Source organism: Typopeltis vanoorti, chromosome 6 (assembly GCF_054136105.1).
Source record: "Typopeltis vanoorti isolate ZY-2024b chromosome 6, IOZ_Tvanoo_1.0, whole genome shotgun sequence".
NCBI classification, from domain to species: domain Eukaryota; kingdom Metazoa; phylum Arthropoda; class Arachnida; order Uropygi; family Thelyphonidae; genus Typopeltis; species Typopeltis vanoorti.
In genome coordinates this window covers 55,836,122-55,856,294 of record NC_143554.1, presented here as the reverse complement: position 1 = coordinate 55,856,294, position 20,173 = coordinate 55,836,122, and the positions used below count along the sequence as shown (strand labels likewise).

At 35.9% G+C, this 20,173-nt stretch overlaps 1 protein-coding gene across 1 annotated transcript in view; it reads right to left on the bottom strand.

The window, feature by feature from the left end:
• Positions 1-20,173, bottom strand: part of LOC150105465 (acidic mammalian chitinase-like) — a 205,298-nt gene that overhangs the window by 13,445 nt on the left and 171,680 nt on the right. Inside the window, exon 9 of the mRNA XM_090394835.1 lies at positions 2,387-2,506. Within this exon, the coding sequence (XP_090250961.1) occupies positions 2,387-2,506 (120 nt within the window). The remainder of the gene's footprint in view (positions 1-2,386; positions 2,507-20,173) is intronic.

Genomic DNA, 20,173 nt, shown 5'->3' with positions numbered 1-20,173 from the left:
TCACTTTATGACAAATAGTCGAGAAAGCATGGGAATATAACAAAGATCTGTATTTAAGTTTTGTCGATTTGGAAAAGGCATATGACAAGGTGCCAAGAGAGAAGCTATTCAATACGCTACAGTTATATGGTGTTAATGGCGCATTATATCAAGCAATACTTAGTCTTTATTTCAGTTATAAGTCAGCAGTTAGAATTGAAGGAAGTACAGGAAGATGGTTTAATGTTAAATCTGGTGCAAGAGAAGGATGTACATTATCCTTCTGTTATTCATTATCTATATGGATCACATTATGAAGGAAAGTGGTATTAAACATGATATCAAAATTGGAGATGTTAATGTCAGCTCTTTGCTTTATGCGGATGATGTTATACTTCTAAATAAATCCGCTACAAGTCTGCAAGATTCTCTGACTAAATTGAATAACCATTGTAATAGATATGGTATGAAGGTCAGCAATAAAAAGACAAAGACAATGAAAATAGGCAGAACCATTGAAAATGGCAACTGTGTTGTGAATGGAGAACCTGTGGAACGTGTAAAACATTTCAACTACTTAGGCACGATTTTTAGTGAAGATGGTAAATTAAATATAGAAATAGATAACAGAATCAGCAAAGCTGGTATGGTGGGAATTCAATTGAATAAATTCATATGGAATAAGAGAGAAATTAGTTGGAACACTAAATTATCTGTATACAAGACAGTGTTCAAACCAGTTTTAACTTATGGATATGAGAGCTGGGTCAGAAGTAAAACACTTGACCAAAGACTAGAGACCGCAGATATGAGAGTCCTGAGAAAGATTAGAGGCTTGAACAGATGGCATCAATGGCAATATCATATTAAAAACGAGGATATTAGGAAAGAACTTGACATTGTCAACATCCAGGAATGTGTTAGCAGAGCTAATCTCAGGTGGTATGGTCACTTAAACAGAATGGGCGAGGAAAGATTATCAAAACAAGTGTTCTCTGCTAAGTTGGCAGGAAAACGACCCAGAGGAAGACCAAGATATAGGTGGACTGATATGGTACAAAGTGCCTTAGACGATAGAAATATAAGATATGATAATGTTGGAGTCTTGACAAGTAACAGACTGATTTGGAGGAAAATTGTAGATAGGAAGTTAGTAATGATGTAAATTTTTTTTCATGTAGTACTATCATATCCTGTACACCCCTTGAGGGTACATGGCAAGAATTTGATGATGACTTTTTGCTCTTTGCTCTGGTTCCCTGGCAAAAACAATGAGGGGGGGGGCCTTGTTTAACTGGGCAATGCCCCAGCTGGCATGAAATTCTATCATGTTGTACATTCATTTAATATTGTGGTTTTAAGCCAATAAGAATATAATTTGGTCGGTTAAATCCCAAATTGCCAGCTCAGTCTGGATACTGAGCGAACGAGGATTCATCCTCGTTCGCTCAGTATCCAGACCTAACAGGGTGCAACACAAGAAGGTGAGGATTGGATATTAGATAGAAGCCCTGGTTGGTTCTCTGCATTCCTTTAATGGCTACGTGGATATCTCCTCTCAGTTATACAGCTTTGACCCTTATTTCACTTAAAAATATCTAATAAACTTATGATTTTGCAAATATATAATGGGTATTCTAAAAGTAATGTCTTCAATGTACTAGCTCTCCACCTAAAGGAAAGAGGTCAGAGAAATAAAAAAACAAAACCAGCTTTGAAGTCTGTACTTCATAATCATTCCGTTTCTCAACACTAGTTTTTCTTTCAATACGTTTTCTCTGCAATGTAACAAGTTTTTCATAACTATCGTAATAAAATTCTTCAGTTTTTTTGGATCCATTTTCTCACCTCTGCTTTGACCTCTTCCTTATTTTAAAAATGGATACCTTTGAGATTTCTTAAATTTAAGAAATAACCAGAAGACCAGTAGAGCTAAATCCAGGCTGTGAGGAAGATAAATTTCACAATTTTGTTCATTTTGATGAACATCAACAAGATCAGATGTAGGTCGTCAAACATCTTCCTTATGTATACTTGGCTTCATCAGGCTTCTGGTTATTTTCTAAATTGAAGACACATCTGAAGGTGTCATTTTGCTAATAACAAACAGGTGAAAGCAGCAGTAAGGAAATGGTTTCAAAAACAAACTGCGAAAAAAAATGCATTAAAAGGGAGGGCTATTTCTCATCATAATATCCCATATTATGATGAGAAATAGCATGTGAAAATAAAAACTTCAAATTTTTTATATTTGTTTATTGACATCCATTTTGGATAGCAAGCTATCACAATGTAAGCTTTCTTTCAGAAAAAACTTATGAATAATATACATGCAGAACTAAATGCTATAGATAACCATACAAAATACAAAATCTTTCAGTGACTATAATGGAATTTTATATCTTACCTTTACACTTAAACTCCTACCATCATCATAAGCTACCCAGACATCATTCTTATATGCATACGGAACCTGACTCTCCTCATCAAAAAAGCTAACTGCTCCTTCTTTTAGTAAACTACAAATCTAAATAAACATGGAAAATAATTGTGATCAATGTTTAAATAGCATGACATGTTAAAGATCATCTACTGTTAAATGTGTGTTAATAAAATTTTTATTGTTATATCAGTTAATTGCATTAACTATGTAATTAACTGATATAATAATAAAAATTTTATATTATACCATTCAGGTTGATAGCTCTTGATATCACTGAAAAACTATAAAACTCAAGGATCAGGTGCAATGCACAAGCGAGATACCACTCTCTCTCTCCTTTTCCCTTGATCATATATTTTAAGATATACAGAGATATCTTACATTTCAAGGTAATGCTTGGTTTTGTACAGGTGTACAGCATTTATGCTCAGATAACAAGGCCACTAGAATTTCTGGTGCCTTAATGAACAGTCCCAATCTATCATGGCATCTGAATGGGAAATTTATCTTTTTAGAATTGAAAGCGGATGTCATGAATATAAAAGAGATAACAATAAATTAGAAGCCCACCATGAACAAAGCTAAAAACAACAGTTGAAAAAGTTGTGAGGAAAGCAAATGAGATTAACAATTAGGATTTCTTTGTTAGTTATAATAAGAAATCTTTAGATGGCCCTTTTCAAGTGAAGGTGAATAATCCAGTCTCATACAACAGTGGTATTTTTTTCTTCAGAGAAAAATTGGGTTTTTCATCCTGCAAAGTAGGCAAATCAGCCAGAGAACATACACATAATTAACAAACAAAAATAATGTAGTGAGTAGTAGATGGTGGGTCACGTAGTGTATGAGTTCTGGGATTCCATGGAGATTCACATAATAATAATAATAATCACAATTGAATCTTGAGTTGTATTTGGCATATGTACTGCAGACATGATTTTGTCATTAAAATGATCCAGTTATACCGAAAAAAAAAAAAAAGTTATAATTTCAAACTGTTTGCCAATAAAAATCAAATGCTAATGGGAGGGGAAAAAAATCTTTCATCAAAGCAGTCTTGAACTTAGGACTAATTTAAACAATGAAAATTACTATTAATCAGAGACATTAGGCTTAATATAACTTTTTACATACTTGAAACTGTTCACAAAGGAATTTTTAATTCTCAATATATTTTGATTGCTTTCACGAGAACTATTATGATATCTGACAATTTACATTATGCTTCTTAAAAAAATCCAACAATAATGGAAAATTTATAACAGCAGGGTTTTTTCTCCCGGAAACTTGGGTTTTTCATCCCGCATATAGACAAATCGGCCCTTCAGAACACACGCAATTCACAGACATAGAATACCAGTTGTGGTGGTGGAGGTGGGCGGTAGATGGCGTTGATGGAGATGATTCGTAGTAGAGGTTCGGTGTAGTGGTTGAGACAGTTGTAGGTGTCCTCCTGCGATGAGTCTTCGGACTCCTTGCAGGTGTCACGAATAATAATAATAATAATAATAATAATAATATATATAGTCGAAATAATTTGACAAATTTTAATACAGATTAACTAGTGTGGAATTATTAATATCAGTCTGAATTATTCTGCTAATAAAAAAAAATCAGAATGAAACTAAATTAAACCACTCGTAGACAGGCTTATACGTTGGTTATGCATTTCTAAATAACTTAGGGAATTGAAACAACGTAGATCCGAATATAAATTAAATTATACTTTAATAGATATTTCCGATATTTTGCAATGTCACATTGCCATTTTCTAAAGGAACTTACAAAAAGGCAGGTGCACACAGGCAATAACAATACAGTAACTGAGAATGAAGATATGAAGCTATCGTTCTCCTAGAAGTCCTGATGGTGCCCTCTGGCAGGCTAAGTAGGCATTCTTGGCCGTTGGGCTGAAGGTCTGCTGATGTATGCCTCCCAAATTTGAGGCAATCGCATACAACCAAATTTTTTGAAGTTTGGAGAGTTTCTTATGGCAGAGGCTGATTCCATAAATAATCTTTCGAATTTATATTTGCTCCAGTGTATTATTGTTGCTTTCTTCCACCATATTCTGTGGCGAGTATCCAGAGCATGGTCTGCAAGACCAGAATGGCTATACTTGTAAAACCGGATGTAGTCCTTGTGTTCAGAAATTCTGATACTCGCTGTCCTGCCTGTTTGGCCAAAGTACGACAGTTTACAACTGCAAGGGACCTGGTATACACCAGGTAGGTCTAGGGGAAGTGGTTGGTCTTTGGTAGAGCGGATAAGGGATGCCAATTTTCTGTAAGGCCTGTAACAGGAGGTGAGGTCATGTTTTTTTAGAATTTTGGTGATTTTTTCTGAGGTGCCTCGGATGTAGGGAATGGTGATGGATTTAGAGTAATCTTTTTTGTGGAGGGGGGAGGAGGGGGGGGGCTGTGGTTTGTAGGTTTTAATATTTTTTTTGGGGGGGGGGGGTAGCCATTGGCTGAAAAAGTGTTGAGGATGTGATTTAGTTCAGTGTTAAGGGCTATGTCGTTAGAACAGATTTGTTTAGCCCTGTTGTATAGTGTTTTTACCACTCCATATTGTTGTGAGGGGGGGGGGATTGTTGGTGGATGTATCTGCCTGTATGGGTGGGTTTTCTGTAAACTGAGAAAACCAAAGTTCCATCAGGCTGGTGGGTGACTAGTGTGTCTAGGAAAGGGAGGCAGTTGTTTTCTTCTTTTTCCAGGGTGAACTTGATTCTGGCGTGTTGGTTGTTTAAGTGTGTAAGGAAGGAGAGGAGTGTTTCAGAGCCATGTGGCCAAATAGCGAACACATCATCAACGTAGCGAAGCCATATGGTTGGTTTTTGTGGGGCAGAGGCTAAGGCTTTTTCCTCAAAGGTCTCCATAAATTAAACCACACAGACACTTTCTTATGTGCATCCTAAATCTCAAATCTTGTTAAATTCAGTCCAGTTAGAGTGAGTTATCACATAATTTCAACACATTTTGTCTCTTTGAATTACCCCTTGCAAATAGTGTGTCTCACACAAACATCAGAATAGCTGAACAAATTTTTTAAAGGATTGCAAATACTAAATTTCATTAAAATTAATTTAATCTAAATCCCAAATAACTCAGATCTGAATACACAGGTAAACATAATGTATCCTAATATATGCTTAGGAATATTTTGTGAAATGCACCTAAAAAGAGGACCAGGTGATGCATAAGGGTGAGGATGAGATAGTGATAAATATGGATATTCTGTAATTATGTTTTAGTGAAGAAATCAGTTCAAAAGTGATAATTCTATTATAAGACAGATTATTTAAAAAGATATGCTAGAAGTTCTGAAAAGAATAGTGATAGCAGCAAGCAAAGTGTACAAAGGTGTGATGAGCAAAAATAGGAGAATTGCCATTGCAAATGATTTCCCATTAAGATGAATGGTATTCAATATGCAGATGTATGAAATAATTTGCTGAGAGAAAAGACTTGTTTCAGCAGAAAGCTTGCATTTGAATGGCTTTAACATTAGGCATTTGGAAGGACTTCTGAATAGCAAAAAGTCAGAGAAATGAAAATTGTTAGAATGGAAACTCTAATACTCTAAAAAACAGGGCTTTGAAGATCTGCTCCAGTGAACAAGCTCTGAAAGACGAATTTAAAGTTATCAGCAATACTTTTCTAAAAAATGGTTACAGCCAAAACACTATTAACAAAATTCTCTACAAGACCTCAATAAAAACAAAGATAAACCAGACTACAATAAAACTATAACCATTCCTTATATTAAAGGGACATCAGATAAAATAAACAGAATACTACAAAAATAAAACCTCAAAGCCACCTTTAAACCTCCTGCAAAATTAAAAAGCTTACTCAACTCATCCAAAGACCCACTCCCTCCGCTGGCCCACCCTGGAGTATACCGTATTTATTGCACCTGTAATATACCATACATAGGGGAAACAGGATGCACAATTCCTATCAGACAAAAGGAACATAAACAACACATCAAATATAATAATTATGGTGAAGCTGGCCTTTCTGATCATGCCCTGAACACTTTACATAGAATTGACTGGAAAAGCACCAGTTGTTTACATCACACTAAACATGGTATGAATGCAAATTTAAGGAAGCGCCTGTGAGATTCTTATCAACCACCCCGATCTGAACAATAATGATGGTCTAAAAATCCCAAGCATATGGAAGGCACATATTCTACCCACAGAACCTTTCTCTCTAAGAGAGAACTATAAACAGGACTGTAGGCAATCCATTTCAATTTAATAAATTATTAAATAGAAATGACCATACGTCTCTCTCAATGATCTGAGAGACTTTTATCTTATGTAAAAAACAATTTATCTTAATAGATTAATTTGTTATTTCTATTCTTTCCTAGCACACTGTAACAATTGTATTTTAATAGGTGATCCACCGAACATTGGCCTGTATTCCATTCCTATTACTGTTACAGATGCTGAAGATGTACTATTATTTTTAGTATACGAAATATCTGTCTTTTTACTAATTAAAGATTTCACTGTGGTTTTTACGTGTTACTTTATTATTTAATTACTATGCCACAGGTTCCACTAAAAATCTTTATTTTATTATTATTTATTTATTTATTTATTTTTGAACTGGCTGTAAAAGGGCTTGCTTCTATGCAGTAGAATGGATGCCAGCTGAATATGATAGTGTGCAGGATAAAGAATGTGTTACTTGTTAGTTTAGAAGTACATTTTTTGAGCACAAGTGGTGAGATTCCACCAGGACCAGAAGCCTTTATTGATATTTAGGTTATTCACATTCTTCTGAATTCTTACTAGCAGAAGGTTACAGGAAGCATGAGATGCAATGTTCCAAGTAAAGAACAGATAGAGGTATGCCTTTGTCAAATATGCAGGCATTGGATGAGAAGAATGATGCCAGGAGGTCAGATTTATCTTTAGATAATGTTGCAATACTACCATTTAAATCAGCGCTTCCACAAACTGTGGGCTGCAGCTCCCTTGGGGGCTGTTATTTTTATTGAGGGGGGGGCCATGAAATAATGAAAACAAATTTAAAATGTTTTGTGTTCCATGTCAAATGTGTAAGTAAGATGCTAAAAATGTAATATTTGCATTTGATTTTTGCAATATTCACTGTGTATGTTTTGCATTGAATATAAATACAATAAATATTATAATAATATATGTCTGTATTATGATTTTTTTTTTTTTTCAAATGGGGTCCGTGAAATATTTTAATTTTTCCAAGGGGGCATCCATAACTTTGGGAAGCACTGATTTAGGTGAGAAAAAGGTGGAAACACAGATAGACAAACTTGCACCAAACAATTTTTATGTGGCATGATTGCCACATAAATTGACATAGGTAGCAAATTTTCTGCATGTAGCCCCTTCAAAATTAGACCCCAGCCCTGTTAATGATTATTCTGTAAGTGTTGCAGGCTTCAGTGGAGGCTGTGAATGAAGTTGGAGTTTTTGTCTCAAGCAACTTATTATAAGCTGCTTTCTTTTTTCTTAAACTGTGCTGATATGCCATTTGAAAACCATGGTTTTTGATATAGGGGAAATTTTTAACAGAGTGGGAATGAAGGCCTTCAATTCCAACATCGATAACTTCTGTAACAAAAACCTCGATCTAGTAAATAAAAACAGTAGTCTGACCAAGGAAAGGAGTAATAAAAGTCTCAGATATCTCCCACTTGACATTGCAATGCCAAAGCAGATGAAGTGTGAATAGTTAATGGAAGCACATTCACTAGAAATGAAACTTGGATAAGATTGTGATCTGAATTACCAAGAGAAGTGGTCACCTCAACAAGTGAGAAGAAATGGTTAAGAAAAGATCCAGAGTGCTGGATGAGTGGAGAAAATTTTCAGGAGTTCTGGCTGGGAGATAAACAATTTGCTTTGGGCCACTGTTTACAGCATACACCTATGTTTCTCATCCTGCTTGGTCAGTGGAACCAGAAAAAAAGGAGCCAGTTAGAGTTGTGGACATTAAAATCACCAAGATCACTTAAATGTTGGGAGTTTGGAATACAGGAAATCAAGCTGCAAGGATAAGAAATCAAAGAGATCAGAACTGGAGAGAATTGTAGAAACAACAGATGAATGATACATAATGAGGAAAGAAAATCTTAAACACAGAAGATCAAATAGGAAAGATTTAAGATTAGGCATCCTCTAGCAAGAAATATCAAATCACACAAAAACACTAATATCAACCATGTAGCAGAAGGAATTATACACAGTATAGTCTGAACAGTTAAATGGACTGTGGTGGTTGCTGTGGCAAAGGTTTATAGTTCAGGCAAAAAAAAAAGAAGTTTGGATGCCTGCAGATGATTGTATATTGGCGTTTATACCAAAGATGTTGAAGTTAATGTGGAAGAATTTTTTAACTTTTACATTTTTTAAACTTTTTTTGGGCAAATTTTTAGAAGGAGGTTTGCCTTTTTATTTGAACTGCAGTGATGCTACATTTATTTAGGTTTATTGTCATGTTAGTATTTCAAAGGTTAGATAAAGAACAGGAGAAGATAATGTAATATGCTGTGGGAGGAAAAAGACAGTCATGCTGCCCATACAGAAAGTATCCAGTCTCTATGTGATAATGAGGCCTCAACAGAATCACTTCTATACTATTACACAGCTTTCCTCCAGACATGACCAAGCAAAAAGATTATGAAGCATCTGATCAGGAAGCATCCTAAGTGCTCTACCATCTGGTTTGATCCTATACACTATCTGGTGGCCAGTCTGTGGAATAGACTTACTGCTGTACTCTCAAAGACGGGGAAGTTCCAGATTTCCGAAGTGTTTAACACATGCTCTTGACTCATGCTGCATGTTGGATTTTTTTTTTTTTTTTTGGTGTGTGTGTGTGGGGGGGGGGGTTATCCCTGCAATGGGAACAACATGCCAACAGCCACTTCAGACTCCCAATAAGCAAGGTAGTGGTGTTTTACAAGATAATGAATGTCTACCACCTTTGTGAGGGAGAGTTTGTATGCAACATAAATATGGAAATATTTATATATGTATGCATGTACACACATGTGGATTTCAATAGAAATGCATTATTTATTGAATGGACCAAGCTGGTAGGAATGGTAGTTAGAGCGTTGCTCTGGTATAGCAATGATGAGTTGAAACTATCCATTTCCATCTTCCACTTGCGTATTAGGTTTAACAGACTGTCAGTACCAAGAAATCCAGCTTCTTTGAAACCTACTTAATGCTTTGATAGAGTGGTTAATCCTATCTCTGTAGTATATTATGGCTATTGATTATATACATTCTTCTGGCCAGTTTGCTTGCTCTGAAAAACTAGTTTCCAGAAGGATAAACCTTGCTACCTCTGTATGAGACTGACTAATTGACCTTCAACTGAAAAATCTTGATAAAGGTTCCTCACATCCTAGACAGGATTCAAATCTGGGTCTTTTCAACCAAGAACATCACTGAAATCGATTGAGCTATTGAGGCTCATTTGAAATTACAAGCAAAAATTCTAAACAATATGTTGGTGAAACTGTATGAAGAGAAACGAGTAGCTTGTTAATGCGTGTGATGAATTCAAAGAATGCATGGAATTATGTAAAGGCTGATTACATTCAGATGAATTTGATGTGTGTCAAGAGAGTGACAAGAACTAAAAAGATCACAGGAAGTAGAAAGCAATTTGAAAGAAAAGGGGAGTGGAATAGATGAGAATGGAGTGTTCATGAATGGAAAGGAATGTAGGATAAGATATGAGAAAGTGAACATGAATGTAAGGAAAATGGGGGAAGGGGAATCACGGTGGTCAAGAAGACAGCATAACCAGAATGGATTTTAAAAGTATTAATGAATTATATGGAGATAGTCAGCATGTAGATGGGATAGCTTAGAACATAAAGGAAGTAGTTGAGTGTAGTGAGAAAATATGAGATAAGTGGTGATAAATGTGAGTAACCAGGAGATGTGTAAAAGTTGCAAATTAAAAGGCAGCATGCTATATACCCAAAAATTAATTGCCATGTTTATTTATGAATGCCAGAGTATCAGAAATAAAGTAGACAAAATTATTGCATTCAGAGTTCATCTGCCTGAAAACTAACACAATAAGTGAAACATGGTGGATGAGGATGGTGTTAAAGTTTGTGATTAATAAAGTTACTAAGAGAATTTATTTTGATCACAATTTAACAAATAGGAACGTTTAATAAAAAAAAAATATATACTTGCATCTAAGTGTGAAATATAACTGAGAATATTTGTTAACATACATAAGAAAATTTGTCATAATATGATGAAAATACGGTAATTAAATTATAGAATATTGGTCATAAGAATTTTGCATGTAAAGGCTCGTTCTTAAACAATTGAAACAAGGGATTATAGGCTTATGTCAATTCTTAGAGAATTTTGGTAAGCTGATAAGGTTTAGTGAATGTGACTCATAGGTTAGCAAGAACCAAGGTAAGGTCCAAGGTCGAGGTTCCCGATTCTAGACGTTGCCATGAGTCAGTTGCCTGCAAATGGGCCGCGGGAATTTTCGGCAGAAAAACGCAATCCTAATTGGTCACAGAAAGCATATCGGGGGGGGGGGGGAAGAATTAATTGCAGAAGGTGCCGGTAGGGTCATGGTATAAAAGGGTTAGGAACCCCCCCCCCACCACGACGCTCTCTCTCTTGGTTCTCCAGTCTTTGTATGGGTTGTCTTATGTAGTTTTCCTCGGTGACGGTCAGGAGTTCTCTCCATCCACCACGACAAAGTAAGCAGGATTTCGGTCCTAATTCCCTATTACAGAAAGGAGAGACGCCGTACAGCTGAGAAGAAAGGTAACTACTGCATGTTATATCACTTGTGTTCTTGACGAAAAAAGAAAATCTGTGAAGAAGTAGGTGCCCACGTAGTGAATCTCTCGACTACAGAATCGTAGGTCCATTGTGTTTCCTTGGAAGAAGCTTGATGTGCTGAAGACGTGAAGGCCCACCTTGATCCGAGAAATCTCAGATATGGTCCACTACAGAAGAATTCATCCTCGGAAATCACAGACGAGCAAGAGCAGAGACTAGCATAGAAGATCCTTATCAAACGGTATCGTAAAATCTTATATTATTTCAAATCTTATGTAGCTGTGATTGTAGTTCAGTTACCGATCTATTGAAAGACTTGAACGAGAGTTGAACTAGGACTTTAGTGCATTTAAGAATAGAAAGAGAATAAACTTGTCAGTGTTAATAGATAAAAAAAATCGGGTGTCTAGTAACTTATGCATGTCATCCATGTTTTGTCTGAGTGCTGTCTGAAGAATTGAATGTGGTTACTATTATAGTGATAGGACTGTTAACCAATATTAATCTCGTGAGTTAACGTGTATAAACTAATTGTGTTTAATTAAGGTATTGTATCATAATATTGTGCTCAGACAGATGAGAAGTTTTAGTTAATTGTTAACATTTGCAAGGATATTCTTTTATTGTATGTGTGGAGTCTTTTGAGGTGGCATGATCACCCTTCCCACATAGAATTTTATAACCTATCATTTGTGTTTTGCTAGTATTGCGTTGTATTGTTTCAGCTTAATATTGAATTAAGTTTAACGAATTTTATGTATTGTATTATGCTTATGTGTATAATAAACTTTTGCTCATTGAAACCTCAGTTGTCCAAAATTGCCATTCATTGCACCACTTGTAATAATGTACGAATCTAGCTTGGGGAGGGAGGAGAAAAAACTTAGTTGCGAGTTCAAGGTGACGACTGCATAATTGTTTCACACCTAAATATATGTATGAAATTGCTTCTTGTTTTGATTTTTTTTTCATAAATCAAATGTCCTAAATGGTGCAGCTAAAAAATATAAATGTTTTAGGATACTAAGGGGAGCAAGAGCCTAGATACCTTGTATTTGGATGCTATCATGTAAATTAAGAAATTTGTTACAAACAGGATAAATAATAAACTCGTAAGAGGAATTAACAATTATATGATGGTAAAAAAGGGACACAACATAAATGGCGCAGCCGACAGGATGTGGTTTAGCTAATTAAACTTGAATCGTAAGCTAATCACAGCAAGTTGGTTTTGAGTGTGGATAAGACAACTGAAAGGCAAAAGTTCTAATTGTGTGTTATTGGAATTTTAAAGTGTAATATACTGTAAACTGGATGCAAGTATGATGGAACCCTCTAGTAGTTTAGGCATGAATGATAGTGAATTTTTTCGTTATATTAACCCTCAACAAGTGTTCCCTCAGTTTGTGGGCGAGGAGTCTGATGACATCATTAGCTTTTTTTTGTTATATAGAAGTGCTTAGAAGGGTTGGAGGATGGACTGACTTTGAGTTGCTAGTCTTGCTCCGTAGTAAACTGGTAGCAAAGGCAAAAACTTTCCTGTACTACTCTCCCATTCTCAAAGAGACCCTGGATTACTCTCAATTTAAGACGGTCCTAATTTCCTAATTCTTGAAACTGGGAAGTCTAGGGCCTAACTTATGGAAGTTTCAGAGGTGCACTCAGAAAGAAAGGGAGTGTGTAGCTGAATTTCACAACAGATTACTGATGGTAACAAGTACCCTGAGTGTCCATGGTGAAGAAAAGCCTCACCTGTACTGAGCCATCTTCCAGCAGTTCAGACAAGGAGTCAAAGCAGAATTAAAAGAGACAGCATTCAACAAAAGGTTGACCAATCTAAGTGACTGTTACAATGCTGTCAAAGAACGTGAACAAATGCTTGGAGACCTCCGTCCTGCAACTGTTCCGGGGTTGGTCAACATGGTGGAAGAGAAGGGCAGTTCTGAAAAAAGGCTTGAACATAATAAAGAGAGTAAGGAAAAGAGAGAAAGACTGAAGGCAAGAGAGGGAATAGAAGGGAGTGACAGACAGATGATAAACAAATCGACAGAGTCCTATGCTGATTCAGATAACATCAGGGCCATTGTCAAACAAGAAATAGAAATTCTCCAAAAGCCTATTATGGATCGGTTAGATGAGGTGATGTGACATCTGGGAACTTTGTCTGTAAGGACCCCAGAGCCTGGTTGTAGCGGAGCTGAAGAAACCACTAAGTTCATTAGAGAAGGTTGAGCGTCTACAAAGACCCCCTTCTCAATCGGTTGGATTCAGTAATGCAGAGGTTATCAGAAATCACCTCCCAGCAAGCAACAGTAAATCCTCCGGATCAAGGGAGAACTGATGATCAAAGCAATGGTAGAGAACCCCCAAGATGCTTCAATTGTGACAAACTTGGAGACCTTGCTCGAAATTGTTACATCAACAGGAAATGCTTTAGTAGGGGCTATAATGGAGAAATGAATTTGCACACTTACACAAACAGAGTATGGAGTAAAGGGCAAGGAAAGAAGGAGCAGCCTAATGAGATGAAGGTGAAGGCTAGTACATATGGTAAACATTGCAATGCTTTGCTGGACACTGGAGCCCAATCATCCATCATATCTGAGGACTACTTTAAGATAATAGAGCCCTATGCCAAGGACAACATCACTCACCTCAAACGACCTGTGAGAATATCAGGTGTAACAACTTCCATCACTCACGCTTTAAAATCTGTGAATCTTAAAATATACCTGCTTGAATTCAGATTGTGTGTTTGGCATGAGTTTCTGGTCCTGTCAGGGTCCTCTCTCCCACACATCAAACTGATTCTGGGTGGTGATTTACTATCAAGGTATGACTTTAAGTGTGATTATATGAGGAAGGAGACATACCTGTTGGGAAGAAAACATATCATAGGAAAGGGGACACATTCCAAGGTCACGCAAGGAAGAGAGAAACTCACCTAGGAATAAATCTCAGGAAAGGAGCCATGAATGCCACATGGATAAGGTGAAGGGATCTTCCATAAGAGTGTTAGTTAGTAACAAGAGCTAAGAGTTAGTTGAGGCTCAATCCGATGTGAACTACTGTAGGGTTAAAAAAAAAAAAAAAAAAAAAAAAAAAAAAAAAAAAAAAGGGAGTAGAAAATTTATCAGTTAACAGGAAGGAATCCAAACAAATGAATTACACCATTAGGAGGCTAAATGGTAATGCTATCAACGACAAGGGAACATTTACTTCTATAATCTGGGGAATCCACAGCATGAAGAGTGGATAAGGAGCAGGAGATCCTTGACAGAAACCCCCCCCCCCCTCCCCGGTTAAAAGAAGGGGCTCAAAAAAAAAAAAAAATTTTTTTTAAGGAACGAGAGAACCTTTGTTAAAGTTTATGATTAATAAAGTTACTAAGAGAATTTATTCTGATCACAATTTAACAAGTAGGAACCTTTAACAAAAAGGAAAATATACTCGCATCTAAGTGTGAAATACAACTGAGAATATTTGTTAACTCACATAAGAAAATTTGTTGTAATATGATGAAAATAAGGTAATTAAATTATAGAATATTGGTCATAAGAATTTTGCATGTAAAGGCTCGTTCTTAAACAATTGAAACAAGGGATTATAGGTTTATGGCAATTCTTAGAAAATTTTGGTAAGCTGATAAGGTTTAGTGAATGTGACTCATAGGAGTTAGCAAGAACCAAGGTAAGGTCCAAGGTCAAGGTTCCCGATTTTAGACGTTGCCATGAGTCAGTTGCATGCACGTGGGCCGCGGGAATTTTTGGCAGAAAAACGCAATCCTAATTGGTCACAGAAAGCATATCGGGGGGGGGGGGGGGGGATTAATTGCAGAAGATGCCGGTAGGGTCATGGTATAAAAGGGTTAGGAAACCCCTCCCCCACGACACTCTCTCTTGGTTCTCCAGTCTTCGTATGGGTTGTCTTATGTAGTTTTCTTGAGTGACAGTCAGGAGTTCTCTTCTTCCGCCATGACAAGGAACAAAGTAAGCGGGATTTCGGTTCCTAATTCCCTATTATAGAAAGGAAGGACACCGTACAGCTGAGAAGAAAGGTAACTACTGCATCTTATATCAATCATGTTCTTGACGAAAAAAGAAAATCTGTGGAGAAGTAGGTGCCCACGTAGTGAGTCTCAGGACTACAGAATCGCAGATCCATTGTGTTTCCTTGGAAGAAACTTGATGTGCTGAAGACGTGAAGGCCCACCTCGATCCGAGAAATCTCAGATATGGCCCACACGTCTGTAATTTCCGAGGAGGAATTCATCCTCGGAAATTACAGACGAGTAAGAGCAGAGACTAGCATGGAAGATCCTTATCAAACGGTATCGTAAAATCTTATATTATTTCAAATCTTATGTAGCTGTGATTGTAGTTCAGTTACCGATCTATTGAAAGACTTGAACGAGAGCTGAACTAGAACTTTAGTGCTTTTAAGAATAGAAAGAGAATAAGCTTGTCAGTGTTAATAGATAAAAAAAATCGTGTGTCTAGTAACTTATACATGTCATCCATATTTTGTCTGAGAGCTGTCTGAAGAATTGAATGTGGTTACTGTTATAGCGATAGGACTGTTTAACCCATATTACTCTCATGAGTTAACATGTGTAAACTAATTGTGTTTAATTAAGGTATTGCATCATAATATTGTGCTCAGACAGATGAGAAGTTTTAGTTAATTGTTAACATTTGCAAGGATATTCTTTTATTGTATGTGTGGAGTCTTTTGTGGTGGCATAATCGCCCTTCCCACATAGAATTTTATAACCTATCATTTGTGTTTTGCTAGTATTGCTTCAGCTTAGTATTGAATTAAGTTTAACGAATTTTATGTATTGTATTATGCTTATGTGTATAATAAACTTTTGCTCATTGAAACCTCAGTTGTCCAAAATTGTCATTCATTGTACCACTTGTAATAATGTACGAATCTAGCTTGGGGGGAAGGAGAAAAAACTTAGTTGCGAGTTCAAGGTGACGACTGCATAATTGTTTCACACCTAAACATATTTAAGAAATTGCTTCTTGTTTTGATTTTTTTTTTCATAAACTAAATGCCCTAAATGGTGCAGCTAAAAAATATAAATGTTTTAGGATACTAAAGGGAGCAAGAGCTTAGATACCTTGTATTGGGTGATATCACGTATAGTAAGAAATTTGTTACAAACAAGATAAATAATAAACTTGTAAGAGGAATTAACAATTATAGGATGGTAAAAAGGATACACAACAATGGTATCTTTATTGAAATGGAATGAAAGAATATGATGTTTTACATGAGGATAAGAAGGGAGAAAGTAAAACGAAGTGCTGTTAACAGCATGGAGAATGATTTCTACACCAGATGAAGATGCAAGGGGAAAATAATGGTAGCAGTTTTCAAGCAGTAAGGGCTGAGATAAAGGCAAACAAAATGAGATGTTGGTATAAGACCAGAGATTATTCAGGGCAGTGACAAAGAAACGTATATAGGCAAATTGATTTAGTAAAGAAAAGAAGTGTGATCATTATAAGTGATTTTAATTATGATAATATAGAATGTATCAAAGAAATGCCATCTGGGAATAACAATAACAAATTTCTTGAGGACAGCCATCTTATACAGCATGTAACAGCAAGTACACAAGAATCAGGAGTCTTATATCTCATCATATCTTCAAAAAATGTGATTAGGAATGGGATATAAAATCGCCATCTTGGTAGGGGACAACTATGAAGTAATCACCGAGATAGTTTTAGCCATATAGGAAAGGATATATGCAGAACTACAAAGCTGGTGATTACCAAAAGCTTAAGAAACAGCTTAAGGCTATGAGAGGTTAGATGGAAAGGAGATTAATGCTGATATGCACTGGTCACAAGCTATTTAATAACAAAAAGGCAATGTATTCCAAAGTTAGGATGTCAAACAAGGGAAATGATGAAAAGAGATCAAGCATGCCATCTGGAAGAAGAGAATAGGCCAATCAAGAAAAGGAAAATCATAAGCATTCTTTCAGCACAAGTAGAAGAAAGAATGATTACTGGAAGATGTTAGTAAATGAAAATAGAGTCCCAAAGGAGTGGAAAGAAGATAAAATTGTTTAAAAACTGGAGATGATAAGACTAAGGCTTTGAATTATAGGCCAATCATGCATCTGTATATGTGCATGCATACCATTGTGCTGATGGTTAGTGAGGGACTAGGATCCACAAATGGATTAATAACAGCAATATTCCCTGTGATTGTTAGTATGTGGATATGCTAAACAGAGGTCATATTTTAGAGTCTACAATATGTTATATGAAGGCTACAAATGCACTGATCAAGAGAGAGAGAGAGAGAGAGATGCATATATGAGTATAGTGGTATATTTAGATACTGCAAAGGCCCTTGACAGATTGCAGCAATACAATACAAGTTGGTAACTAAATTGAATTGGATGGGGATAGATAAAGATTGCTGAGTTGGATAGGTGACTGATATCTATGTAACAGCCAGTTGTGTATGGAAGGGAGTGGTATTCTGGAAGATGAAAAATCACTAGTGGTGTGTTGCAGAGGTCTGCTTTGGATTAATTAATATTTAAGCAGTGTGTTAATGATACTGGGACACAGATAAATCTTAACTCACTGAAGATAAGCAGCTGTTTGCAGAGAATACAAAGTTGGTTACTAAATAACTTAAGGAAATTACAATGTCATTTCCTTAAGTTATTTAGACAAGTTATTTAATGAAAAACGAAGCGAGGAAGCTATGGTTTTCCTAAAAGTCCTGATGTAGGTATTCTTGGCCGTTGGGCTGAAGGTCTCCTGATGTAAGCCTCCCAAATTTTGGGCAGTCTCATGCAACCAAATTTGTTGAGGTTTGGCATGTTTCTTAGGGCTGAGGCTGATTCCATGAAGTCTTTCAAATTTAAACTTTAAACTGAATCCGGTTTCACCAGTACAGCCATTCTGGTCTTACAGACCATGTTCTGGATACGCGCCACAGAATACGGTGAAAGAAAGCCACAATAGTACATCGTAGCAAGTTTAAATTTGAAAGATTATTCATGGAATCAGCCTCAGCCCTAAGAAACATACCAAACATCAACAAATTTGATTGCATGAGACTGTCTCAAATTTGGGAGGCTTACATCAGGAGACCTTCAGCCCAATGGCCAAGAATACCTACATAGCCCACTAGGGGGGCACCATCAAGACTTTTAGGAAAACCATAGCTTCCTCGCTTTCGTTTCTCATTACCTGTTGTTTAGTGCCTGCATGCATGTGTCTTTATTGTAAGTTCCTTTTGAAGATGGCACGTGACGTTGCCGAAATATTGGAAATATATTAAAGTTTCATTTAATGTATATTCTATTGTATGTTGTAATTTCCTTAAGTTATTTAGTAAGCATGTACAACCAATGTCTAAGCCTTTCTATGAGAATAGAAAGTTGAGAAGAAGTATGAGGAGAAGTAGGTAGATTTAACATTACAGAAAAATTTGAACAGACTATATGAGTGGGGCCACCAGTTCAGATTGTGAAGTCTAAGGTTAAAATTTGGAAGACAAGAACAGAGTGCAGAGTATACAATCGATTGGGAAATTCTAAAGGTAGAGATGGAAGGCCTGGGAGTGGTAATGGACAGGAAATGGAAATTTAAGAGTTGCATGAAAGAATGTCATTTGCAGAGCCTTGTGAATAAAAGGAAAGTGAATAATCATTGAGGCATATAGGTTTGGCAAGGGATTGTTACCAGTGAAATGGGGAAGAGATGTTTCATGGAATGGAAGAAGAAAGATAGGAGGAAACGAAGCTATCCCTGGAAGTTGTAATTGTGAGCAGGGATGTGAAGAACAGGTTCTCTGCATGGAATGTGGTTGGTAAGTGGAATGCATTGTTTTGAGAATACTGTAGGTGCAGAAACAAGTGAATGAGCTTAACGCATAACAAGATGATAATGGAGGAGACCTCCTGCAGGGATTTTTGACTTCACAAGGGCGTAATGTTAATAATATTTTTTATTAAATTGATCAAGTGATCAGACTGAGTATTATTTAGAATTTTTAGTAAGGACTACATTACTTCCAAATTGAATAATGCTAATAAGGAATGATGTAAATATTTTTTAAGGTTTACTTGCTAAACAGACCTGTGATCATAATTTCATTTCTTCAACAATTATTTTCTCAGGAACAATATTTTATTATTATTATTATTCCAAATTTTTCACTGGATCATGAAAAAATTAAATTTGTTTCAAAATTAATTAATTAAATTGGATACTGGTTCGAGGCTACGTTGTGATTAGTCGGTAATTTTAGAGCTCATGTAAAATTGGTAATTTTTATCCGTTTTATTGTGTTTTTCTCCTTAGAAAATTATAGTTTTATAGTATACTAGTGTAGATTTTAGTGTTTTTAGTGTATTTAATGTTTTATAGCATTTTTTCTTAAGGTTATTGCAGTATTAAATATAATTTAAAATGGTGCCAAAAATGCACAAGAAACACAACACTAAAAAGAGCAGTGAAATCAAGAACAAGAAAGCTTTCCCCTTTCAGATTATCGAAGATATTGAGGAGGTTAATGAAAATGAATTACCCTCCAAAATACCAAAATTAAAGCAAATTATCAGAGACACAATGCAGGAATTACAGAAAGTCGAGATGCATTTGAATGAACATAGGAAGAAAAAGAAAATTAAACAGCAAAATAAGAAACAACAAAACAGGGAATCAGTGAAGTCAGTAAGTAACGAAAATCAAGTAAGTAACATTGTTTGTAAAAAGAAAAATGTTATTTGGTATAGCAACTATCATAAAACATGCTGTTGATGAGCAGGTTATAACTTCGAGTTTTCCAGGAGCAAAAATTAAAAATAAAACACAAGAAATTCATAAACAAAAAAGAAAAGTAAACATCATCATAATTGTAGT